We start from the raw sequence: 26,994 nt of genomic DNA, 5'->3' as shown, positions 1-26,994 counted from the left end.
GTGGGTTTTTGATCAAGAGTCAAGAGCTAGAGATGGGTGGTGGATGGGAAAGCACAAGGAGTGCCCGAAGCAGAATCAGAGCCTGATTAGGGAAGGCAGCTGGAAAATTCTTTGCGTCAGCCAGAAAGGACTTTCTGGACACTAACATTTCAGGTATTAGAATCACAGAATGGTTTGTATTGAAGGGACCTTCCCAGCTCCCCCAGTGCCCCCCCTGCCATGAGCAGGGACATCTGCACCAGCTCAGGTTGCTCAGAGCCCCGTCCAGCCTGGCCTGGGATGTCTCCAGGGATGGTTCATCCACCACCTCTCTGGCCAACCTGTCCCGTGGTACCATCCTCTGCAGAGCAGCTCCGGGGAGATGTGGGGTCTTGGCTCAGAGGTGGGACGTCCCACCACTGCCTGGGCACCTGTGGGGAGGCAGCAAAGAGCAGCAGGAGAGCGGTGTGGGGTTAGCACAGTGCAGCTTTATTTCTGTGGTGGGGAAGAGGTTCTCCTCCCTGGGCTCAAAGCCCTTGGTACAAAGCTCCTTAGTGACCACAGCCATAACCCACCATGGCCTTCGCTAGCCCTGTGGCTAGCTGCAGCACCCCTGCTCGCCGGGCATGGTTCCCACAGAGGGGCAGGAGGAGAGCTTGGTTTTCCCCTCAAGAACTTCCACAGCCCTTTGGATGCCCAGATGCAGGATGGCCAGGGACGTGTCGGCCACCCCCAGCAGCCCTGGACTTGGGGACATAACCCCAATCCTGCTGGAGCAGGGGCTGGCCATGGTGGGATGCTGGTGGGAGGCTGCCAGGCTTGGGCTGGCTGAGGAGCATCTCCCAAGCATCGTGTGGAGCCTTTGATCCCTCCTGGGATCCCAGCAGGGCCACCCAGGCAGGTCTGCATGACGGCCCCTCTTTCAGACCAGTTTCACCAGTTGGGCAGGGGCAGGTCACTACGGTGTGAAGCAGAGAGCAGGCTGCAGGGCTGGATGCCGGAAGGGGGCTGCGCATGGAGGGGGTCACCATCTCCCCCTCACTTCTTGGAGGGGGCACTTGGGGCTGCCACACACTGAGGAACAAAGCCAGCACTTGGGTCTGGTGCCTACAAACCCCCCGACAGACACAGCTCAGCTACAGGGACACACACGCGCGCACGGGACCACGGGCAGCGCTCCCAGGGGGACACAGACGGGGGACACGGGGGGCAGGAGGAGGTGGGGGTCAAAGCTCTGGCCTGGCAGCGGGCAGAGCCGTCCCGAGCAGGAGCCCCGGGGGCCGTGGCCGAGGGCAGGTCCCGCCATGCCCTGTCCCATCGCCTCCTGCCCCGCGACACCGCCGGGGGACACAGGGGACGGCAGGGACCACGCGGAGCGACGTCACCCCTCCAACACATCTCTCCGAGAGTCCTGCGGGCTGCCAAGAGAACTGAAAAGTGCTTAGAAAAGAGAGAAACCCCTAGAAAACCCACCGCGGCCACAAGCCCGACCTCACCTCCCTGCCCGGAGCATCTCTGGCAGTCGGGGGTGACACCACAGAGGAAGGGGGGGCCGGGGCCAGCGGGGGTGGGAGGCACAGAGAGCACCCAGGCTCGCCCCATCTCTGCCCTCTACACCAAGGCGTAGTCGAACTGGCCCCTCTCCAAGCCTTCCTTGTGGTCGGTCCAGGAGGAGGCGGGCATGCGGCTGTAGGGGTCCAGCAGGATGCGGAAGCAGCGCACCATCAGCATCACCAAGAAGACCAGGAGGAAGATGACGAAGGCAAAGACGGTTTTCTGCTCGGCGTCCATCCCCGCGGCGCCGGCTGGGTGCTCCACCAAGGAGGGGGAGAGCAGTTCATAATCCATCGTCGATGCATCATTCATGGCAGAGGCGAGGAGCGTGTGGGCTGGGGGCGTTCAGCCGCCCGGCGTCAGGCTCCCGCTGTGCCCACACACTGAGGATGGGTTACTCCATAGTTGCTATGCCAAGCTCAGGACTCGCTCCTGCCCGAGACAAGAGCTCCTGGAAGGGAAAGCAGAGATGGTCAGGGAAGAGAAATTGGCCACAGGCTACGCCATCTCTGCTAAATAACCAGGGGCAGGGAAGTTCACAGGTGGGTCCCCAGTTTTCCAGCAAGCTCAACAAGCCACTCACGAGGGTAACAAAGGCAGGGAACCATAGAATCAATCACAGAATAATTTTGGTTGGAAAAACCCCTCGAGATCATTGAGTCCAACCGCTAATTCAACCCTGGCACTGCCCCATGTCCTGAGAACCTCATGTCCGTCTGTCCAACCCCTCCAGGGATGGTGACTCCAGCACTGCCCTGGGCAGCCTGTTCCAATGCCCCACAGCCCTTTGGGGAAGAAATTGTTCCCCAGATCCAACCTCAGCCTCCCCTGGCGCAACTTGAGGCCGTTTCCTCTGGTCCTGGCGCTTGTTCCTGGGGAGCAGAGCCCGACCCCCCCTGGCTCCAAGCTCCTTTCAGGCAGGTCAGAGATCAGAAGGTCTCCCCTCAGCTCCTGTTCTCCAGCTGAACCCCCAGCTCCCTCAGCCGCTCCCATCACCCTTGTGCTCCAGCCCCTCACCAGCTCCGTTCCCCCCTCTCAACTCGCTCCAGCACCTTGGCACAATGAGGGCCTGTGGTTTAGTGCCAGGTATAGGAGGACCCGAGTCCCGATGGAGAAGGAAGGCGCCTACCTCAGTGTATCTGCATGGGGACACTGGCATTGCTACTGCAGCAGAAGGCTGAGTCCGAACAGCCACGTCACTGAAGGAGGATCTCTAGGGTCCAGCTTTCTTGGGCTAAGGGTGCAAAGCAGAAGGACAAAGACAACAGAAGAGGTTAAAAGGACCACAGTCACTAGGAGTCACAGCAAAACACCACAAGGCACCTCTCAAGCTCACAGTGTCTCTTGTCAGACCAGCACTGGGTGGAAAAGACCTTTTAGATCATGGAGTCCAACCACAACCCACCCCTGGCACTGCCCCATGTCCTGAGAACCTCATGTCCGTCTGTCCAACCCCTCCAGGGATGGTGACTCCAGCACTGCCCTGGGCAGCCTGTTCCAATGCCCCACAGCCCTTGGGGGAAGAAATTGTTCCCCAGATCCAACCTCAACCTCCCCTGGCGCAACCTGAGGGAGGGCAGGAGGATGGGGATGGGGGAACTGAGCTGAAGGAGCCTCCACCTGGGCAGAGAGCACTTGGCTGTCCCATCCCCAGCCAACAGGTGGTGGCTCCACATGGTCCTGTCCAGGGGAGAAACATCCACCCATGGAGGAGCCGGGATGGACACAGCATCCCACTCCTCTCCACAGAAGCCTTTGGGGACAGGGACTGTTCTCCAGAGCCTCCACCTCCCTACAGTGCTCCTGGTGTCCTCAGGAACCCCCTTCCCACAGACACATCTGCCTTAAGAAGATTCCCCTTCACGGTTCTCAGAGATGCTCAGGACAAGCCCCGCTAAAATATAAGTGACCCAAGAACAAATCGCGTACCTGGAGCTGCCCAACTGACTCACATCAAAAGCGCAGCGAGGAGACGGCACATTCAAGACAAAAATGCAAGATTTTCTGCTAAATAGTATCCCCAGTATTATATCCCATAGTATTGAGGATAAACAATTTCCCCCACATTTGGGATGTGTTGCTTTTTCATTACTGTTTAATGAAAAAAAATCAGATCTTAATTTCCCAGGAATTTTGAGCAGAGAGAGAAAAAAAAAAAAAAAGCCTGATAAGACAGTTAAATGAAGGCAGCTGTTATTTAAGGAACATTTGATTGAGTTTTATTAAGATTCATGTTCCCTTAGTAACTAAAAAGGATCCACGAGCAAGGAAATTGCTTAATAGGGACAGAACTCACACCAGAAGAGGATCACTGTCAACAATTCAGCGACGCCGCAGTGAGATTCTTCTGGATATGAAACACAAATTAAACGTTAATTCGGGCAAGGCAAATACCTAATGAGATATTTCTTTCAAAATCAAGAAGGACGGTGCGGTGTTTACTGGTGCAGGATGCCATCTGGCGTGGAGGGCTCACCTTTCCCACCGCAGCCGCCTCCAAACTGGGATGCGAGTGGGCAGCGAGGGAGGCGCTGGGCTCTCGGCAGGGACTGGGTGACTCAGCCTGTTCCTGGACCACGGGCTCATTCCACCCTTTAGATCCCTGTAGGTTTTTGACCAAGAGTCAAGAGCTAGAGATGGGTGGTGAGTGGGAAAGCACAAGGAGTGTCCGAAGCAGAATCAGAGCCTGATTAGGGAAAGCAGCTGGAAAATTCTTTGCGTCAGCCAGAAAGGAATTTCTGGACACTAACATTTCAGGTATTAGAATCATAGAACGGTTTGGGTTGAAGGGACCTTCCCAGCTTCCCCAGTGCCCCCCCTGCCATGAGCAGGGACATCTGCACCAGCTCAGGTTGCTCAGAGCCCCGTCCAGCCTGGCCTGGGATGTCTCCAGGGATGGTTCAGCCACCACCTCTCTGGCCAACCTGGGCCAGGCTCTCACCACCCTCAGGGCCAACAATTCCTTCCTCGTGTCCAGCCTGAATCTCCCTCCTTTAGTTTAAAACCATCACCCCTTGTTCTATCACGACAGCCCCTGCTAAAACATTTGTCCCCATCAGGCATCCGCTGCTGCGCGGGGGTCAGGGCTCTCGCAGGACCCGGCTCCGTTAATATTCATTGCATCTCTGCACAACCGCCTGTTGCAACCAGCCAGCAAACGCGATCGCCAGGGAGATCCAAAAGCAAACGCCCTCGCAAGGATTGCAAGCAAACAAGCTTCTGCCTCAGCAGGAGGATTTCTAGGACCTGAGCTCCTTAGAGATGAGAAAAGGCTTTACTTGCAAGTGCGGCAGGGCTGCGGTTTTCTGTCTGTCCTTCCATTCCCGCGCTCCCAAAGCAAAGGGTCTGTCTGTCCGCAGCGCGTCCGCTTGTCCCTGCTGGGACGGAGGCAGATAGATGCCTTTTTGGGAAGAGCGCCCTTGTGCTTGGCACCGTTACACGGCGCTCATGAGGCAGCTGAATTCTTTGCAGGGTTTCCGTTGCCTTTTTCAGTAAACGTTGGTTCAGACGGACGATTCCCGCAGGGTTCCTGCATGCTGCCAGCGCAAGCACAGCCCGTGGCTCTGCCAGGGGATGCTGAACTTCCCACGGGATGCAGAACTCTGGAGCAAAGAGCTGCACGGTGACCTCAGGGGTGGTTTTGCCCCATGTTCAAGCACCTTGCGAAGCCCCTGGCTGGCCGAGGCTGTGAACACAGGGCTGTGTTCTCCAGCTGCTTTATGGGGTGCACTCTGGACTTGAGAGCAAACAGGGCTGGGACTATCCAAATGGATTTCTGTCTTCCTGTGCATCCCAAAGCCAAATTGTGGAAATCTGCTCCTGGCTTTGCCGAGGGGGATGCAGAGACCCCCCCCAGCCCTCAAACTGGCTGTGTCTGAACCACCTGCGGGTGCATCTGGCCCTGTCCGTAGGGGCAAAGAGCTGCCCAGGGACAGACAGTGCCAAGGGACCACAGTCGCATCTGGGCTTCCTCCTACCTACAGCAGGATGCTGGGGGCTGCTTCACGAACCATCCATCCCTCCATCACCTCGGCCCTGCCAGGGCTCGGCATGTGGAGGGACAAGGATGTCCGGGGCTCAGGACACATCCTGCCACAGGTCTGGCCCAGCTGCCAGGACCTGCACCCAAGGAAGATCCCAAGTCTCAGCAGGATGTCCCAGGTGGGCTGGTGTACCCAGAGGTCCCCTCGCGCTGCTCTCAACATCTCCACCTTCCAGCGCGAGCAATGGCAGGACAGGCTGGGACTCCAGCCCAGCACATCTGTACCCCGAACCCCGACGTAAGAGCTTGGCCGGTCTTCTGCTAAACCAGCCCATGGCCAAGGGTAAACCACCGTCTCCACCACTGCTTCTCCAGCGCCGCGAAGCCACCATGGAGGGGCTGTCCCAGCAAAGCAGCTTTACTGGGCAGGAATGAGCAGACCCTGGGCTTGGAGGGGACAACCGAGCAGATCAGACAAGGGCAGGAGCCTGAGATATGGAGTGTCAGGGATGTCCCATCCACTTCGGTGCAAGCGGAGGGGACAACCCTTCTGCCCAAGGGGAGGTTTAGCACAGCAGAGGTGCTTGTCCCCAGATCCCAGGCTCTGTGACCCCCTCATCCCCCTTGGCAGGGGGTCACAAGCCTGGTCAAGCACAGAACATCCTTCACGTGTCTCTGCTCCACGGCCATCCCAGAGCACACGGAAAACCCGCTGCTGCTAACCCAAGTCACCCAGAAACAAGATAAACCCCCCGGAAAGGTTGTTCCCACCCCAAACACCAGCCTCCTGCTCTCTCCACCTAGACTTGACGACCACCACCAGAAGATCCACTGGTCCTCAGCATCAGACAAACATCTCAGCCCCATCTCCTGAACCCACCACTGCAAAGGGTGGGGGGCATCCCTGGCCACCAGGAACGACCCCCTCCTTGCCGTCCCCAGCTCTGCAAGGCCACCCTGCTCCCTGCGCCCCGGGGGCACGGACGGTACCTGGCTGGCGTGGGCTCCCGGCTCCATCACTTGCCATCTTGAGGGAAGGAGCAGCCGCCTCTCTCCTGGAGAGCACGCAGGGAAGGCAGCTGCTCCTCACTCGCGCTGGAGCGGGTTCCTATGGCGATGCAGAATCAATTATAATAAAAGGTGGAGCACAGCAATTGGAGACAGGAGAAGTTTCGTGAGCTGCCTGCCTGGGGAAGCCAGACCAGGGGAGAGTGCAGGGCTGGGGGCTGAGCCTGCCCGTGCAGGGACCACAGCTCCTGGATCCCGGTGTTCCCCCAAAAAAGCCGCTCGAAACCCCAGGGCAACATGCCTGCATCGCTGCCCCTCCAAGACACAGAATCAGAGAATTGTTTTGGTTGGGAAAGCCCCTCCAGATCATCGCGTCCAACCACAACCCACCCCTGGCACTCCGCGATGTCCCTGAGAACCTCATGTCCGTCTGTCCAACCCCTCCAGGGATGGTGACTCCAGCACTTCCCAGCCCTGGACCCTGTTCCTCTGTACCTGTCCCAAGAGGAGCCGCGTCTGTACTGGAAGCCCAACTCCAACCGCTCTAATACGTTTGCCTTGAAATTCCTCCCCCACTCCTCAAGTCTCTGTTAAGAAGTCCATGCCTGGGGGAATGGCAATGTGGGGAGCTCCCCACCCTGCCCTCCCTCTTGGAAGGGTTTTGGAGCTGGAGGGTGTCCTTCTGCTGGAGATTTTGCCTCTTACGACAACAAGAACAAAACCAACACTGGATGAGCCTCAGGGAAACTCGGGACACAAGTTCCCCGGGGCAAACAGAGGACTCTGGATGCCAATCCAGAAATATCGATCCCGACTGCACTTGAGAGCACAGATTTAATGCTGCACCGCAGCCTGCACAGTCACTGCCCCAAAAAAAGTACCAGGAAGGGTGGTCCAGGCTTCAGATTATGCTAAACTAATTGCACCGTGGAGACAGCAAGAGTTTGTTGTGCCTGGACTTAAAGGGCTTGATAATTAAATGAGGTTCAGCCTTTGCATTATCTCACCACTTGGCCAAGCACTTTGAAAGAAAAAAAAAAAAAGCAGAGTGTTTCTCTAATCAGAAATCTATTCACCTATAAAATGCAATAAATCTCAGAAAGGGATCTAAGCACTTTTTTTTTTTTTTAGTGCTGACGAAGTGATATTGTAAAACACTGCAGTGGTTGCACAGGGTAAAACCCTGTGGCATGGAATGACGGCTTTTGTCTTTGAGGACAGCGCCTGTAAACGCACACTTGGATGCTTCGGTTCAAGGCAAAAATAGTTGCCCGTGGCTCAATGAAAACCATTCGTTATTCATGCCGCTTTCACAGATTAAAGATTTTAAATTTACCTGCCGATGGCAATTAAGGAATATTAACTTCTGATGTATGGCGGGGCTGGATTGCAGCAAGCACTGCTGCTGCTGCTGCTGCTTCCGAAGGGCTGGACCGCTTGGGAAAGCTTCTGGGCTCTCCCCGGTCTGAAGGCGACGTGCCGAGATGCTGCAGCCTGCCAAGGCGGCGCGGACCGAGCCAGGTCACGTCCACCAACCCCCCGCCTCAGTCCCCCGGGACTGGCAGGGCTGGTGGCACAATCCCGTCCCCTTTCCTGGAAAGTACCGAGCGCCGACCTGAACCTTCCTTCCGAGGGCTGGGGACGTGTTTCTCAACCTGCTTGGGTGGCAAAGAGGGAAGAGAGTGTCTTTTCCTGGGCTCATCCAGAGCACTAGGGAGCAGCTGACTCCTGCGTGCCGGCAGCTGATCAAGCAGAGAATTGCGCTTCGTTGCTCTTCCCTGTAAGCCAAGTTCAGCTTTGCAAAGCTATTATGGATAACGTGAATGATGCTTCATAGCTGACCTGTTCTTTGATATGTGCGCTTAAAAGGGGCCCATAAGAAAGATGGGGACAGACTTTCGAGCAGGGCCTGTTGTGATAGGACAAGGGGTGACGGTTTTAAACTAAAGGAGGGAGATTCAGGCTGGACATGAGGAAGGAATTGTTGGCCCTGAGGGTGGTGAGAGCCTGGCCCAGGTTGGCCAGAGAGGTGGTGGATGAACCATCCCTGGAGACATCCCAGGCCAGGCTGGACGGGGCTCTGAGCAACCTGAGCTGGTGCAGATGTCCCTGCTCATGGCAGGGGGGCACTGGGGGACCTGGGAAGGGCCCTTCAACACAAACCCTTCCGTGATTCTATTCTGTGATTCTATGACCAGTGGGGAGATCTCCAGAGCAGATCAACCCATGCCTGCTGCCTGTTGCACCCTTCTGATGCTTCACCCCGTCACAATTGCTGTGGTGGACAGGAGCGCTGAAGAATCACCCCTCCCAGCCCCAGACAGAGGGTGAGGACAGGCAGGGGAACGGTCTGGAACCTTCTCATTTCCAGCTGCTTTGTTTCACCAAGTTACATTCACAGCATCCCGGCATGTCAGGGGTTGGAAGGGATCTCAAAAGCTCCTCCAGTCCAACCCCCCCGCCGGAGCAGGAACACCCAGATGAGGTTACACAGGAAGGTGTCCAGGCGGGTTGGAATGTCTGCAGAGAAGGAGACTCCACAACCTCCCTGGGCAGCCTGGGCCAGGCTCTGGCACCCTCACCAGGAAGAAGTTTCTTCTCATATTTAAGTGGAACCTCCTGTGTTCCAGTTTGCACCCATTGCCCCTTGTCCTATCACTGGCTGTCACCCAGAAGAGCCTGGCTCCATCCCCCTGACACTCCCCCTTTCCACATTGATCACCATGAATGAGTCACCCCTCAGTCTGCTCTTCTCCAGCTCAGAGCCCCAGCTCCTCAGCCTTTCCTCACCCGGGAGATGCTCCACTCCCTGCAGCATCTTCGTGGCTGCGCTGGACTCTCTCCAGCAGTTCCCTGTCCTGGAGCTGAGGGGCCCAGAACTGGACACAATATTCCAGATGAGGTCTCCCCAGGGCAGAGCAGAGGGGCAGGAGAACCTCTCTGACCTACTGACCACCCCCTTCCGATCCTGCCCAGGTCCCATTGCCCTTCCTGGCCACAAGGGCCCAGTGCTGGCCACCAGGGACTGTGTGACACAGGCTGAGACCGGGCTGGTACCTCAGGGCTGGCACGAAACACCGGCTACTGCTGTGGGGCAGAGAGGAAGCATGTCTGCTTCACTCTAATTAGCATGAATCATTAAATAAAATGTCCCCTTCCTGACTTCAGCATGTGTTAGCGAAATAGCTCTATCAAAGCCGCCTTGTCAGGGGACAAGAAGTATCCTTCTGCTGGGATTTTACAGTGGCGGAATTATCCCTTGCCATTGACAAGATCAATTAATTACTTCAAAGTCATTTGCAGTAATAAATTAACTTTCCTTTTTTTCCTCCCTGTTAAGCTGGAGTGTAGCTGCTGAGTAAATAGACGTATCTGGGCAGGCACATGGTGTCAGCTTGAGACCCCTGTGGTCAGGCTCTGAAGCAGATAAAGGCTCGATTTTGCTCCCTGGAGGTGTGTGCTGGGTTCCAGACATGCAGGAGTTTCTTGACAGAGCTCCAGGGTCTCCTTGTCTCACAATGTCACAGCCGTGGACGCACACAAGCTTTCCACCACTGCCCTGAGCAGGCAGCTCCACGCTGCAGAAGAGTTTGTGCCTTGCAGCCCAACTCATTCGTGCAGGTGGGGTTTGCCTGCCCATTCCTACCCAGACATCAGCTAGAACAGCACAGAGAGCTGCCCCAAATTGTCCCCACGTCTCCCTGAACTCCTCCCAAAGGTGACCACACGTGATGGGCAGGGGTCCCTGCTCAGGGAGTCTGTCTTGGGCTGGGCTGGGAACCCAGGGTGGAGGCTGAGGAGCTGGAAGGGGTCCAGAGGAGGCTGGGGAGGAGGAAGAGGTCCTGGAGCAATAGCTTCCAGGGGCCAGGCAGCACAAACAAACATGAGCAAGAAATCCAGACCTTGAGTTCCAAGGAGAAGACTTGAGGTCTCTCCAGACACCCACAAACAGGTTGAACTGAGACCTGAAGGGAGACCAAGAGCAGGGAATGCACCCACGGCTGCAGACGACCGGCCTCCAAAACTAATTCCTGCAGCTTTCAGCCCAACCCTGCCGTTTTCTGGTCGTGCACGGGTGGTTTATCCGATGGACCTACTGGTAAACGAAAAAGAACAAGTGCAGGGCAGCTCCCCGGGCAGACTCATGTCCGATGGAGTGTTCCACGGGCGTCTCCTGCCCCTCGGCTCTCCCTCGAGCCCCAGCTGTGCAGCAGGACGAAGAGCACGGGAGGACATGGGCACAGCAACGTCACCCAGGCGCCAAGCACTTGGTCCCATCAGCCACACGAGGACAGCCCTGGTGACGGGCTCCGTCAGACACCCATCGGCAGGAGCTGAGCCATCAAACCTGCAGCTTTCTGGCTGCTCCTTTCCTGCCGCGGGTCTGCGCAAGTAGGTTTCGTGTCCAGCTTAAGACAGGTTGTGTCCTTGGCCCGCCTGCCTGGCTCTGGAAACGGTTCTTTCAAACCCAGGCCCACGCGACAGCAAAGGGAGACACATCTGAAAAGCAACACGGTTTTCAACAGATATATTCAGATGATGTGTCAGCCCAGGTGACATGGAGGCTCCAGGGCACAAATTGTGTCGACACGTTCACTGGGAGACATTAATCTGGCCCTAGATAATTCACGCAGAGAGCCTAGTGATAAAGAGCAGCATTCCCTGAGCAGGCTCTTTCTGAAAGAATTTGTCACCATCAATAAATTGCTGGGAGATTTATTTCTGCCAGCCCTAAAACTGCACACAAAGTAATGCGATTTGTTCAAACTCTTTAACATGCTGTTCTCCTTGATTTAAAGTCTGTTGAACTATCTTTATTTTCTTAGCACATTATTAATTCAGATTCTGGCTCTGACGTGAAGGAACCGAGATGCCTCTAGAGTCTGTAATGTGGGAATGAAAGGAGGAAAGGGCACATGGAAGGGCTTAGGCAGCAAAAAAACCAGCTCGGCCTAACTTCAAGCTGGGAATAAGCAAACTTAATCCACGTCTTGCGCATCACTTACATTCTTCTTCATGCCTACAGCTTTGACCACATCAAGATAACCCAGCTCCAGAGCTCCCAAGGGGTGTTTTCATCCAAGATTATGTAAATGTATTGTAATCTCCTCAACTCTCTGACTCACAACCCCAGTTCCAAGGCCAGAACAACAGCTCTGAGACTTTACTGAACTGAACTGCTGGCACATCGGACAACGGCCGTCTCCGACCCTTCAGGATGGTTTGCCAACTTTTGCAAGACACCTGATCAGCCCACGCACAATTAAATTAATCTTTCCTTCATAGCGGCACCTCTGAGGCCCATGGTGAGGGATCTCATGCTTTTAACTCAGCTTTGTGCCACAAACGATGGCAACATCTCGCCAAAACTGCCAGCTCCAGCACCTGCCTTCGCTGAACCCAGAGGAGCAGCGGTGAGAACCTGGGAAGTGTCCAGCCCAGGATGGAGCTGGATCTCCAGCAAAGATCCACAAATAAGCATGGAAACACCCCACAAATGGCAAGGAACGGGTCTTCCACTATTTTTGTACAGAACCAGCTGACTTCCACCCTGTGCTGGCTGAGAACAGTGGCTAAATTGCCTACAGGAACCTTCCTGCCTTTAACCTCCGTGTCCCTGAGCTGCGCAAAACAACTTCAGCAATTCCTTGGTTGAAAAAAAGCTCCTGGTGAACATCTGTTCTGAAAGGCAACAACCCTTCACCGTCTCATTAGCAAATTCCCCAGGCGAAGGAGCAACCTTTGCAGATGCTCAGCTTTTGTTCGCTGTGCCCTGGCCAGGAACGATAATTCTCGAATTCTTGGGCCAACACGGAGCAGGGTGTCACCCAGCCCCAGAAAACGGGAGCTCCAGCCCTGGATGGGTGCGCTGAGCCTCGTTAATCTCGGCGGTGAAACCAGGCTGCACAGTCACTGCTTCTGCAGATGGGGACGCTGCCTCATCCCTCCCATCACCTCCTCTATCAGTTCAGGGCTTATCCCATCCAGTGCTCCCAACTATTTATCCTCAAATACTTAACAACCAGACCTGGAAGAGAAGTGCAGCCACATCAGCCACTCTTTTGAGCAGGGCCTGTTGCGATAGGACAAGGGATGATGGTTTTTAAACTAAAGGAGAGAGATTCAGGCTGGACATGAGGAAGGAATTGTTGGCCCTGAGGGTGGTGAGAGCCTGGCCCAGGTTCCCAGAGAGGTGGTGGCTGAACCATCCCTGGAGACATCCCAGGCCAGGCTGGACGGGGCTCTGAGCAACCTGAGCTGGTGCAGATGTCCCTGCTCATGGCAGGGGGGGCACTGGGGGAGCTGGGAAGGTCCCTTCAACCCAAACCCTTCGGTGATTCTACTCTCTGATCAGTGGGGAGATCTCCAGAGGAGACCAGCCCACACCTGGTGCCTGTTGCACCCTCCTGATGCTCCCCCGGGGCGATTACACTCCCAGCTCATCCATCCATCCACCTCCCAGCCTGTCAGCTCCCGCAGCATCCCGGCAGCATCCTGACCAGCCGGTGGCCGATGCAGGTTGCCATGGTACCCACAAGCTACCTTAACTGCATTGACATTAACCGCAAGGTTACGGCGCGGCTTTTCTGCTCGTGCTGCTCTAGCTCGGTGGTCCCCAGCCTGGCACAGCTCCCGGCCAGGGTTCAGGTGCTCAGACCCAGCCGCTGTCTCTATAGAGTTTGCCTTGAAAGCGAGCCGAGCTCAGCGTGGGATCACTGCCGCCTCCCTCACTAGATTTCTCTTTTTTTTCCCCTTAAAATCACTGATTCATATTCTCGGTTTTAATTGCATCATAACCCAGTTTTGCCTGGGAATCTATTCCAGGAGCAGGAGGGTGCCTAATATAAAGACACTGGAATAACTGCACCTGCCTGCACCTCCCAGAGGTTCGAGCATCATTACAGCGAGGGCCGGTCCCAGCAGAATGTGTCTATCAAAGGAACATCGTGCAAAAGGGCCTTGATCGACATGCTCGAGGAGCTCGGAAACAACCCCAGTATTTCCCAGTTCTCCCAGCAGGGACGGTGCTGCTCCTGCGCGGTTCCTCTGGATCAGCTGTGGAAAACCTCAGGTTCCAAGCCATCCACCCAACATCAGTTTATGGTGTACCAGGCACTCCAGAAACCAGACATGGGGTATGGCTGCTTTTCCCAGAAACTCAGCAATATCAACAAGAGAATCATAAAATTCACAGAATAGTTTTGGTTGGAAAAGACCTTTAAGATCAGTAAGCCCAACCGTTAACCCAGCACTGCCAAGTCCACGTCTAAACCACATCCCCAAGGACCTCATCTGCAAAGAACAAATTTGAACTGAACTTTGTTTATTCTCAACTCGGTCTTCACAGTTTAATGTAAATTGTTAATTAACGGTGCTCCAGCCCTTCCGTGCCCAAGAAGAGTCAGAGTTTGAACCGTGAAAAGCTGCTCAACAAAGACAAGGGAAGCTGATGCCTTGTTTTTCTTCAGATTACCTAGAAATCACCAGAGAGACAAACCTCGGTGGCAGGTGGACCAGCTGGGTCCCGGCAGGCACAGATATCCTGGTTTTGCTGGGTTTTGGAGCAAAGGCTTCGTGCGTTCACCTGAACTGCCCCGGGAGCCTGAGCCATAGCCAGGGAAATGGAAAAAGATGCCAATTCAGAAAGAGAGACAGGCACTGGGCCAGTGGGAACAGCTGGGGTGAGCTGCGCGTCGGTCTGCGACCCACCACAGTTTAATCAACAGGATCAGATGATCTATCCTGTGTCTCCCTCGGAAAACCAGTAGTTAAGGTCAGGAATCTTTAGCTGGGGTTGCTAATCACAGAATCATTTTGGTTGGAAGAGACTCTCAAGATCGAGTCCAACTGTTAACCCAGCCCTGGCACTAGCCCACGTCCCTAAGAACCTCATCGATACATCTAGTAAGTGTGTTGAGCCAGGATATGTGATTACAGGCTATTGATTGCTCTCCTTCTCTTTCTGGAGAACAGCAAATATAGTTCCTGGACTGAAGAAAGAAAGAGTAGAGACAGAAGCACCTACAGACTCCACATAGACCAGCTACGACAGCACTCAGGGTTTCTAAAGCTGGGAACAACGCAAAGATGTATATTTGAGATAAGATAAAATGCTGCAGCGCTGGCAGAGTGTGCCCATGCCAGGCAGGCCGACAGTTATTTTCAACAACGTCATTGTTTACAGGAAGAAATTCCAATTAATGTCATCCATCAGGATTTCAGCAAAGCACATGGAGTGGTGAGAAATCTGTAGTCAGGCTGAGGGTGACGGCGGACAAAATAGGATGAGCTGTCCTCAAGGGGGAAGATGGGGAACAAAGCTCGATATTCTCCACAGCCTGATCTTAAAGGTCTTTTCCAACCAAAACACACAGCCTGTGCTGCTCAATTTTTTTTTAATTTGTGTTTTTCCTCATGTTTTTAATAGCCACTAACAGAAGATGCAGCACATGCCTTCCATCAGCACAAATACAGGGAGAAGTTTACAAGATAACTGCCTAAAAAAAATACAAGTGTTTATGCTCTGTGCAAAAAACTCCACAGAAATGCTGACTAATTCTTATAAGATGGTAAGTAACTGTATTATTTTTAATTAGCAATTAAATTACTTAGTAATTTCTTGCATTTAAACAGTAATATAAGTACAAACAATGCTAAGCAAATCAGGTCTTTAGCATTTAATTACCAGGCTCTTCTATGAATTATTTAGCAAGTGGGCAAATACGCTACTCCAAAGAAACCCATTGCTGCAATTAAGTGATGCTTTAAATTATTTCTTTGTCTGGGTTGCTGGCTTGCCTGGCACCATTCATGTGCAACAGTACGCGTAGCGATGCTGGGGTATTTCTGTGGAAAACGGAGCTGAATTTTCAGTAAAACAACCCAGACTGGCTGTAAATGTGCAGGAGTTGAGATGTCCACCCCATGGGTCTGCACGGTGCCACTGGCATCAACAACATCACAACAAGCTACTCTAGAGCTATTTTCTATTTTCAGGATGATTTTAAACATGGAACATCCTGGGCTCACGGAAACATGAGGATCCCCAAACCCCACCTGCCACCAGCTCTGCAATAAGCCCAAGGATGCTCAGAACAGTCACTTACTTTGTTAAAATGCAGCTGACGGGGATTCTCCCAGAACTCATCGCCCATCTGCACCTCGCTCCTCTCTAACCTAAATCTCATTAGCTCCAAATTAAACTGATCACTTCTCATCTCGTCCCAGCAGATGCAAAAAATATTCGATCACTTCATAACACTTTTTTATGTGTTGGGAAGAGCTCCCTCCCTCTCTTTGCTGATCAAATTCAGCTTGTTCCACCAGCCTTCCTGGTCCTTCTTCGCTTTCTCGAGACCTGCTGCTTTCTCCAGCGGGGTGGGAGCAAAGCTGGGATCACACGGGGTTCTGCAGAGGGATGAACCCCAGGCCAGGAACCAGGTCACCCAGGAAAAACTCCGCCAACTCCTGCCCAAACCCCTCTACATGGCTTCTCAGACCAGCTGCAGAGCACATTTCTCAGGTCTGGTGGAACGTGGGACAACCCAAGAAGAAGATAACAACTGCGAGAGGAGCATCGCGTCCCATCCCTGCTCGGTGGAAGGACGGCCAGCTCCCCTTCGCCTGGGATGCAGCCAGACACGGCCGATCACACCACGCGGTGCCGGAGAGACGATTCCTCCTGAGCCCTGCCGGGGGGAGGAATTGGAGCCTGGCAGAGTCAGTTCTGGGGCTGAAATTGGATAATTTCTTGACAATCGTCCGTTTCAGCATCACGACCGAAGCCCAGCGCTTGCCAAGCAGCATGTTCAACTGCAGCTCCGGTTTCAGAGAGAGATAATATTAACAGAGGCAGCCTTAAATTAACACATTGCCCCTCAGCTCTGTGCATCAGCACGTCTCCAAATGAGCAAAAGTCTCCTAGAGGACTCGAATTGTTCAAGCCATTTTGGCCAGGTAGCTCAAGCTCTGCCCGAAGAGCAAATATCCTGCCTTTGGCAGCTGGATGCTCTGGAATTTATCCCTTCCACCCATACCCTTCAGTGGCAAATGGGAGCAGGAGAAGGAGAGAGAAAAGCGAAGGCAAAACCTCGCTGGAACTGGTTGAATGTGGGGGCTGCCCAGCCAAACTGCAGCCCCGGGAGAGTTTTAACCTGGAGAACGTCCCTCTAATATTTTCGCAGGCAGGTGCGTGACATTGCAGGGCCAAGCAGAAGAGCCGAGGAGCTGAGGCGGCCAACAGCAGCGACCCCAGGACAGAGCTCCTTCCTCTGCAGCGATGCCGGAACGTCTCCCGTCCGCTGCGATGAGCTGATAAGGATGCAGATCGATTCCAGGGCCAGGTCTCCAGCGCGTGTAAATTGATGCTGTTCCCGTGACTGGAGCAGATTGCTACTAACTCCAAGCAATGTTATCTGCCATCAGCAGGAAGAGCCACAGAGCTGCAGGAAGCCAGGGGATCCCATTTCTGCCTCCCTTAAGGAAGGCGCGAAGCGAATCTCACTTGTGCCACAGTTCCCGGCACCTGGAGCACTCTCCTGGCCCAACCGAGACTTCAACAAGCCGCAAACCGGCCGTGCAAAGGAGCTGGGAGCTACCATGTGGAAGGAGCATCCCCAGAACTTGAGCCTCAGGCAACAAATAGATCCCCAAATCCTTTCAGCCCACTGCTGAGACACTTTTCCCTTCCCACATCCACTGTGCCAGCCTTATTCTGCATGTGCGGAGAAGGAACAATACCAGGGACAAACAGGAGGGGACTTTCTAACCCTCCGTCCCGCTGCGGAAGGGCCATGGTCAGAGGAGACCTGTGTCCCCTCCGTGGAGACCTGTGTCCCCTCCACCCACCTGCTTCGGGCTGCGGCTTTTTCGGTTGCCACCGAGCGCGGCTCCGGCACAGCGCCAGGTCCCTCAGCTCACAGCGCTGCTCCCGTCTGCGCCCCCCTTGCAAAGAGCCCCTTGCGCCAGGACACTTTGTGCCATCTCGATGCCAAGCGCTCGTCATCGCTTCTTGATTTGCTTCCCCGCCACGTAAAAAGCTGAGAAATGCATCCCCACGCGCATTCCTGGAAGCATGTCGGTGTTGCTGCAGCAGAATCCTTGCACCCGCATCATTGCGCCTTCTGTTAAGAAGCAAGACTGGACAGACAGTGCTAGCACCCTGCCAGACAGACGGACAGCGTCCCGTGCCCAAAACACGTATTTTCTCCCAGATACTCTGTGTGTGAGTTGTGACACCCCTGGAATGTGGGGGGAGAACAGAGCTTGCTCTGCTCGCCAGCCTGTGAACACTGCTCAGAGACATTTAGTGCTCCAGAGCCCAAACAAAGCTGGAAGAGAAGTTCAGTAATTCACATCCTGCCTGTTTTGGAGCTCCCAGGAGTTGTTTGTTCCTTTCCATGTGCTCAAGCAATCGCTCTCTCGCGGGCACAGTGATCTCCGCTCTTTAACACTTACATTAACTGGGTAATTCAAGCAGCAAAGTGTGCTTCCAAATACAGCGTTTTGGAGTACAAAAAACCCTCCCCAAAGGAGGTTCTGCTCTCGTGTCTGGGATGTAAATACCCAGTAGGCACTAAGCCCTGCCAGGATAGGAAGAGAAAGGCAAATAAGGGCTGAGAGGCCATAAATATCCATGGCTACGTCTGTATTGTGGGATCCTGGCAGCTTCCCAGGCTCCAGGTCTACACCTCAGCGATGTCCGAGCCTCACAGCAGCATCCCACCTCCCCACACATGGAAACCTTCAACCTGTGCTGGGGGGCAGGTGCAGAACGGTCTGAGCTCTCTGCTTCGAAGCCGGTTAAATGGTATTTCAACAAGACCAAGTAAACAGGACAGAACCGTCCAGCAGCTGCAGCAGCCGCAGCACGGGCAGGAGCTGGATCCAGCCGCCCAGGGTGGGATGGGACAGGACAGAGAGTTAACGCCGGTTTTCCTGGCACATGCGGACCCCGAGTTCTGCCCAAGGAGCTGGTCTGCTTGGCTGAACAGTGCGATCAAAAAGAACCTCAGGACAATGCTGGGCAGCAGGTCCTGTCCCCAAAAGAGTCCACAAGCAGGACATACTGAGAGCAGAGCCAGGACGGGGGACCTCAGGGATCACAGAATCATTTTGGTTGGAAAAGACCCTCCAGATCATCAAGTCCAACTGTTCCCCCACCCCTGGCACTGCCCCATGTCCTGAGAACCTCATCTCCGTCTGTTCAGCCCCTCCAGGGATGGTGACTCCAGCACTGCCCGGGACAGCCCGTTCCAGCGCTGCTCCCTGGATGCTCGGCCACCTCAGACCCACGTTACACGTCATTCTTCGGGTCACCACAGCTCTGCCCTGGCAGGTACCGGCTCCTCCTGCCACAGACCTCGCAGCAGCTTCCCCAGCTCTGCTCTAGGTCTCCGCGCTCCCGGAGCAGCCAGCCCCCCACCGCCCTCCACCCATCTGGCAGCCCTCTTCATTTATCTTTACGCCTTTAATTCTTCCGTTAAATGGCGCAGCTCTGCACTCAAAGCTGGAAAAAAAACCAGCCTAATGGCCATTAAGTTCCCCTACAGAATATTAGATTCAGATCCATCAATTTTACTTTGTAGAGGATATTTGCAGTAAAAATCAGAGCAGCTCCCAGGCGCCTGACAGCCCAACAGTGTTTTCTTCCTAAGAGCAGCTGTTCAGAAAACACATCGGCTCAGGATTTACTGGCAGTTGGCAATACAAGATAGTTCAGAGCCACGAGCCAGAAGATGCCACCCGCTTCTGCCACTCATGTCGGCATCCGTGAAGAAACCATGGAGCCAATAAAACACATCTGCTGCTATAACCCTCCAGCTTTCCAGCATCCAGCCCTGGTCACTGGTGTGCAGCCCAGTTCATCCCCAGTGAGAACTGGGAAGGTTGCCCCAGCCATGCTGCAGATAGTGCAGCAGAACCGGCCAACTGCTAGGGGAAAAAAAAAAAAGAAAAAAAAAAAAAAAAGAAAAGAGCAGATTTCTCTGGCAGAAGCGCAGCGAGGAAAGCAGCAGGACATGCCTACATCACCCAGCCGGTGCCATTTGCAACAGGTTGATGGGAGCAGCCGCCCTCTCCCAGCCCGGGGAGCAGGTTTGCAGGCAGACAGCGCGGTTGTGCATCCCTGGAGATGTGCCAAATCCTTTCCAGGGGGACCTGCATTTCACCCATGCAATGTGTTTACAGCTTGCAGAGGCGATGCCAGGTCTCTCCCTTCCCCTCCTGGAGCAGCCCTGAGCACACATGCCACAGGAGCTCACCAGCATTCCCTGGAACTTGGGGAAAAGCGCAGCCTCACCCTGAGATTTGCACATTTTCTGCCCGCAAGCATCAAGCTGGGGCTGTGCTGCTAAAGGCAAGAGCAGAAGTGGAACAAGATGGAACCTGCTTCCAGCCAGTCCACCTGCCAGGACAACCTTCCCCACCTCCCGTCCCATGCACCAGCCCTACCAGAGCATCACCAGAACCTCTCACAGAGCAAAACCAGAGGATCATAGAATCATAAAATTATTTTGACTGGAAGAGACCCTCAAGATCACCGAGTCCAACCGTTCCCCCAGCCCTGGCACTGCCCCATGTCCCTGAGAACCTCATCTCCGTCTGTCCAACCCCTCCAGGGACGGTGACTCCACCACTGCCCTGGGCAGCCTGTTCCAATGCCCGACAACCCTTTGCAGCCTCCCAGCTGCAAACCCAAGGACCAGCACCCTCTTAATGATACAAACAGCAAGGAACACCACCAGATTAATTTTTTATCTTGCTAGACTTACCCGCCTAGCCCCAAACTGAACATTACTGGGACAACAAGCTCCCACTGGGTGCAGTGGTTCTGTTCAGCTTAAAAGCTGTGCCCCAAGCTGGCGGGTACTAAACTGGGCAAAGCAATCGGAGGCCTCGAGTCCCTCGTTACAGCATCTCAGCCTGAGCTTGGGGTGGCTTGCAGCGCATACAGAGGGAGACTGGGCAAGTAGACAGAACCAGAGTCACACTTCCCCATGTACTGCAAACAGGTCTGCCCTGCCAGCCTCAGGATTTTACCTCCTCTGCTTTTGGGCAGATTTATGGCAAATAAACAATAGCTGGGAGAAAGCAGAACATTTCTGGGAACGGCAGGAAGGTAAGGATGGGAGTCAAGTGCTGGGGAGCCCCTGACCCTTGGCAAATCCACACCTGCCGTTGCCAACAGCTTTTATCCTCATGTTTAACATGAGGCTCTGCACCAAAAACTGTCCCTGGCAAACCCGGTTTTCCCAGGGCTCGGGAGAGCTGAATCCCCTCTGCCACGGGCAAGGCTCACCGACACTCCCAGCATCGCATGGAGAGTTCCCGCAGCTCCAACTCTTCCCAAGAGGGCTGAAATTTAAATTAAACCAGCTCTTTTGTGAGGCTGCTTTGGCTCGTTCCTTTGTCCCAGGTCTCTGTGCAATCCTCCCCTGGTTCCGCACAGGCCCACGGCTCCAGAAGGGAGAAATCAGCCCGATTTCATTCAAAAGTTTCGCAGCCCCCCCCCAGCCCTCCAGCCCCAGGGGCTGAGCATCCTCCGAGGCCCCTCGGCACAAGGGGGCTTTTTGCAGCCGCCTCATCCCTTCCAGCTAGAAGAACTCTCAAATCAGCAGTTTTGCAGCAGCTGCAGAAATTCCCTGTTTTCGACTTCTTCTTCCCCACAACGCCCAACCCCATTTTCTCATCTAGTAGCGGTATTTCTTCCTAAAGCCACATTTTTTTTCCCCCCCTCCAGGCTGTCACAGACCCCCGGCAGCACATCCACCCCGGGGATACCCCAATTCTCCGGGACCCCCTTCTCCGCAGGGTACCCCGGAGCCTCCGGGAGCCCCACCCGGCCGTGGCTCAGACCGGGGGGGAGCAGCCGGTACCGGGAGCGCTCCCCCCGCCCCGTCCTTCCCCCGCCGCCCCTGCGGAGCCGCTGCCGGGCGGTTCCCGGTGCAGCCCCGGGCTCGGCTCAGCCGCCGCCCCGCTGATACCGCGATCAAACTTTCCCGGGAGCCCCCCCAGCCCCGGTTCTCCCCCCGGCTCACCTGCGCTCCGGGCGGCAGGCGGGGGCCGCGCCCGCCCCGCGGCTCCCCGAGCCCATCCGGACCGGCCCGGCCCCGTTCCCGGCCGGGGGAGCGGAGCGAAGCCGCCGGGTGGTTGCGGGGCAGGGGTTTGAATTCGTCCAACCCGCCCTGATTGGGCTGCGGAAGGCGGGGGGGGACACACACACACACACGGGGTGGGGCCCGGGATTGTGGAGCGGGGTGGGGGGGGCGGAGTGTAGATGCGGAGTGGGGGGGGATGCAGCGGCGGCGAGGAGGCAGGAGGGTGTGGGGGGGATGCGGGGGAGGTGGGACCGTGGGGATGGGGGGGCGGGGGGGTGGGACAACTCGGGGATGCGGGAAGGTGTGGAGGATGGAGAGCCGGGGGGATGCAGGGGGTGTTGGGGTGCAGGGGGATGTGGTACCCTGGGGATGCAGGGGGATGCAGGGGGATGCAGGGGAGTGTGGTACCCTGGGGATGCAGGGAGTGTTGGGGTGCAGGGGGATGTGGTACCCTGGGGATGCAGGGGGATGCAGGGGGGTGTGGTACCCTGGGGATGCAGGGGGTGTTGGGGTGCAGGGGGATGTGGTACCCTGGGGATGCAGGGGGTGTTGGGGTGCAGGGGGATGTGGTACCCTGGGGATGCAGGGGGATGCAGGGGGGTGTGGTACCCTGGGGATGCAGGGGGTGTTGGGGTGCAGGGGAATGTGGTACCCTGGGGATACAGGGGGATGCAGGGGGATGCAGGGGAGTGTGGTACCCTGGGGATGCAGGGGGATGCAGGGGGGTGTGGTACCCTGGGGATGCAGGGGGTGTTGTGGTGCAGGGGGATGTGGTACCCTGAGGATGCAGGGGGGTGCAGAGGGGTGTGGTATCCTGGGGATGCGAGAGGTGTGGGGGATGTGGGGGATGTGAAACCCTGGGGATGCAGGGGAGTGTGGTTCCATGGGGATGCAGAGGGTGTTGGGGTGCAGGGAGATGTGGTACCCTGGAGATGCAGGGGGGTGCAGGGGGAAGTGGTACCCTGGGGATGCAGGGGGGTGCAGGGGGAAGTGGTACCCTGGGGATGCAGGGGGATGCAGGGGAGTGTGGTTCTGGGGGGATGCAGGGGGTGCGGGGGTGCTGTCAGATGTCACCACCAGGGTGACAGCATTGCTGCTGTTTATGCTCAGCGCCAGCTCGCAGCTGGGAGCGTGATTTGCTGTCCAAGATCAGCAGAGCTCCCCTGTCCTGCTGGGGCATCTCCAGGGGACTTGCAGGGCCAGCACTGGGTGACAGCAGGGACAGGAGAGCAGTGATGGAGCTGTTGGTCCTCTGTAGCTAATTGCTACCAGCACACCCTCAGCACATCCCTGCAGCCAAGCGTAGTTGCTGCTGCTGCACCACAGCTGTCATAGAATAAAATCATAGAATGGTTTGGGTTGAAGGACCTTCCCAGCTCCCCCAGTGCCCCCCCTGCCATGAGCAGGGACATCTGCACCAGCTCAGGTTGCTCAGAGCCCCGTCCAGCCTGGCCTGGGATGTCTCCAGGGATGGTTCAGCCACCACCTCTCTGGCCAACCTGGGCCAGGCTCTCACCACCCTCAGGGCCAACAATTCCTTCCTCATGTCCAGCCTGAATCTCCCTCCTTTAGTTTAAAACCATCACCCCTTGTCCTATCACAACAGGACCTGCTCAAAAGTCTGTTCCCATCTTTCTTATTGGCCCCTTTTAAGTCCGGAATGGCCGCAATAAGGTCTCCCCGGAGCTTCTCTTCTGCAGCTGAACACCCCAGCTCTCTCAGCCTGTCCTCAACATCTCCTCATCATCTCCTCCACCCTGCCCTGAGCCTGCCAGGACCAGCTTCCCAGGAGAGAAGCTGCTGAGCTGCACATGTCAATGCAAAGCCTGGGTCAGAATTCGTTACGGGCTCCTCATTAAATGGGAAGAGGTGCCCGTTGGTGAGACAGAGACCTTTGCTTCACAGGCAGTGGGATGCTCAGGGCACAGATAAGCTTTAATAGGGTGCTCCCTTGCATTGCATAGAAAAATTCATCATTTGTATTTGCTTAAAATTTGCAGCCCTTGCTCTGGGAACAGCCCGAGTCATCACTGACAGCACCGAAGAGGAGGAAAAAAAAAAAAAGTGGAAAAGTGTTGCTGCGCACCGCTTATGTGTATCTATGGTTACAGGAGATCGTGTCGGAGGATGTCAGACGTTACTGGGGAAATCAGACGTGATGGTGTCGATAGAGACCGCGGGAGCTCATCCCCCGTCAGGGCAGGGTTTGGCTGCTCGGCGCAGACCCACACGGCACCCGGTGGGGATAAAAATAACCGCCAGCCATTTGGAGAAGAAAGCAGCCCACACACCGCGGGCGAGGTGGGCCTGGCAGGGAAACACGAGCATCACCCGCTGCCGCAAGCGCCTGGCACATGTTCCCGGGGAAAATTCAGCGTGTGCTGAGGAGCCGCTCCCGCCCGGGCGGTTCTTGCGTCGTTACAGACCTGGGCGCAACGAGAGCTCCTCAGGATGTTTGCATCCAGCATCGCGTCCTTTCCAAAAAGCAAACGTTTCTGGGAGAAAAGATTCTTTCAAAATCATGGGATATTTTCAGTGTATTTTAAGAAAATGGTTTCATTGTTTCTGCTGCATTTTCATCTTCAAAATTGCGATATTTTGGGATGCTATCCTTCTTCTCTTTCAAAATACATGTAAATCTTATCAAATCGTTCCAGTTACCAATTAGTAGCATTGCAGCAACAGAGTGAAAATGAATGAAAGCCGTTTTACAAAACACCTCCACTGAAAGCACACCAGGAAAATTCAGATCAAGGACAAAATAAAACTCATTTATTCATCTATTAAGCTGTGGTCTTTCCTCTACTAAGAGTTGTTTTGAAAACCAGCAGCACAAAAATTACGTGGTAGCATGTTGGCTTTTAAGGGGCAGCGCAGATGCACCAGATCCGGCCTCGCCATGGGATTCCCAAATCTCTTCCTGTTCCCCTCTGCTCCCGGAGCATCCTCGAGACTTTTCCCAAAGGTGCCCACAAGCTTTTTGTGTCTTTTTCTTTTTGTTTTGCTGACAGATACCGGCTGCGGCGTGTTCAGCCACATGCTCGAACCTGCTTCAGATCAGACGCGCTGTGTCAGGATGCTCTGGATTTTGGGCATCTGCCTCCAGACACTTTTACCGTGGCCACGATGTTTGGAAGCGCTGAGAGCACTTTCCCTCTGGAAAGTAAATTGCTGATGGCATCTGCAGCTGCTGCCCAGATCATAATTCAGGGCTGACAATTGGAGTGTGGCTATTTTTTTTAATGATGTTCCATGTCTCGGTTTGTGCTACCCGGCTCGGTGCTGATGCCATGTTGGAGTCACAGCGGTGACTCCACTATTTAAGAGCCTGCACGTTCAACACGTGCACCTTCAAAAGCCCCTCGTGCATCTTCAAAAGCCCCTCGTGCATCTTCAAAAGCCCTTCGTGCACCTTCAAAAGCCTCTACATACCTTCAAAACCCCCTTGTGCATGTTCAAAAATCTCTATGCACCTTCAAAACCCCCTTGTGCACGTTCAAAAATCTCTATGCACCTTCAAAACCCCCCCGTGCACCTTCAAAACCCCTTCGTGCATCTTCAAAAACCTCTATGTACCTTCAAAACCCCTTTGTGCACCTTCAAAACCCCTTCATGCACCTTCAAAACCCCCTTGTGCACCTTCAAAACCCTCTTGTGCACCTTCAAAACCCCTTCATGCATCTTCAAAACCCCTTTGTGCACCTTCAAAATCCTCCATGCACCTTCGAAACCCCTCCATGCACCTTCAAAACCCCCTTGCGCACCTTCAAAAACCACTATGCACCTTCAAAACCCCCTTGTGCACCTTCAAAACCCCCTTGCGCACCTTCAAAAACCACTATGCACCTTCAAAACCCCCTTGTGCACCTTCAAAACTCCCTTGCGCACCTTCAAAAACCTCTATGCACCTTCAAAACCCCCTTGTGCACCTTCAAAACCCCCTCGTGCATCTTCAAAAACCTCTGTGTACCTTCAAAACCCCTTCATGCACCTTCAAAAACCACTATGCACCTTCAAAACCCCCTTGTGCACCTTCAGGAGCCCTTCGTGCACCTTCAAAATTCCTTGGTGCACCTTCAAAACCCCCTCGTGCCCCGGGAACCGTCTCCCTGTGCGGAGCTCACGTGTCGACGAGCCACCGTCCCACCTCTCGATGTTCCCCCACGCTAACACTGCATTTCAGAAAGAACCTTTCAAAGTGGTGTTTCCTCTCCGTGCTTTCCGGCATCGGGAAAATGATTTTAAAGGATTTGCCTTAAAGAAGCTTTTATGGTTTTTTGGGTTTTTTTTTAAATGTGGGGGTATAGTCACAGCCTGAAGAATTTCTCATTTCTCAGTAACTCATCCCTCTGAGGAGCTCGGGTAAACCTCCCGCTCTTCTCTTCAGTAGCACCGGGGGAGAACTCGCAGCACTTTGGGCTGATCTAATAAAGGAGAAGAATAATTCCGGAGTCATTCACCGCAAAAATGAACCCATCTCGGAGACTTCGGCAGATGAGATGAGCATCTCGAGAGCCAGAACAGAACAATTCTGTTCCGGGGAGCTGCACCCAGGCCTGGCAGGTACATTCCTGAGATGAAATACACCCCATTCAAAAAATAACTTCCACCTCTAACGAACTGTTCTTAAACGAGGTTGATGCGTCAGTCTTGGCACAGTGTTTTCCTTGGAGCTGCAATTTGGCAGAGAAAACTTTGTATGCTGAAGTCTGGAAAGAAACAACCCTGTGCCAGGAAGCCCGGGGAGGACAATTGCACCCAGCAGCACAGGCTGCATCCCCAGTTTGTGCCATTTGGGGGAGGAACAGGGGACCAAAGTGCACCAGGTGGGGGTCACTGGGGACGCGTTCGAGAACCGTCCTGATCATCGCATTTCGTCAAAATCAAGCACGAAACTTGGAAACGGCTGAATAAAACCTTCAGTGAGAAGTGCTGGTCGGCAAATAGGCTGTCTGACCTCAAACGCGGCAGCACCGACCCTCTCCGGGAGGGCAGCGGACGGGGGTGACAGACGCAGAGTCATAGAATTATGGAATAGTTTGGGTTGAAGGGACCTTCCCAGCTCCCCCAGTGCCGTGAGCAGGGACATCTGCACCAGCTCAGGTTGCTCAGAGCCCCGTCCAGCCTGGCCTGGGATGTCTCCAGGGGTGGTTCATCCACCACCTCTCTGGCCAACCTGGGCCAGGCTCTCACCACCCGCAGGGCCAACAATTCCTTCCTCGTGTCCAGCCTGAAGCTGGGTGGACAGTGCCCAACACCAGCTCCTCTGCCCTACAACATCTCCTCCAAAAAGAGGCTACGTGGGGAGCCCCCGTTAAGCTGTCAGGAGCTCACGTCCTCCGTGGCAGACGCACCTCAGGTCGCACCAAGACC

The 26,994-nt window shown here is 54.9% G+C and overlaps 1 protein-coding gene across 4 annotated transcripts; it reads right to left on the bottom strand.

Annotated features, from left to right (window-relative positions):
• Positions 1–460: 460 nt before the first annotated feature.
• CTXN1 (cortexin 1) lies at positions 461–21,648 on the bottom strand. 4 transcript variants are annotated; one of them, XM_065652618.1, is made up of 5 exons: positions 4,812–4,893; positions 4,010–4,135; positions 3,830–3,880; positions 2,663–2,767; positions 461–1,984 (listed from the first exon to the last, which is right to left on the bottom strand). In XM_065652618.1, exon 5 carries the CDS (start codon positions 1,843–1,845, stop codon positions 1,591–1,593), a length of 255 nt encoding a protein of 84 aa, XP_065508690.1. In that variant the 5' UTR covers positions 1,846–1,984; positions 2,663–2,767; positions 3,830–3,880; positions 4,010–4,135; positions 4,812–4,893; the 3' UTR covers positions 461–1,590. The 4 variants fall into 4 exon arrangements, with proteins under 4 accessions (XP_065508690.1, XP_065508692.1, XP_065508691.1 ...); XM_065652620.1 differs by lacking the exon at positions 3,830–3,880 and having other exon boundaries at positions 3,928–4,135; XM_065652619.1 differs by lacking the exons at positions 3,830–3,880; positions 4,010–4,135; positions 4,812–4,893 and adding an exon at positions 21,562–21,648.
• Positions 21,649–26,994: the final 5,346 nt, after the last annotated feature.

Source organism: Caloenas nicobarica, chromosome 27 (assembly GCF_036013445.1).
Source record: "Caloenas nicobarica isolate bCalNic1 chromosome 27, bCalNic1.hap1, whole genome shotgun sequence".
NCBI lineage: Eukaryota > Metazoa > Chordata > Aves > Columbiformes > Columbidae > Caloenas > Caloenas nicobarica.
This window is presented reverse-complemented; position numbering and strand designations above follow the sequence as displayed.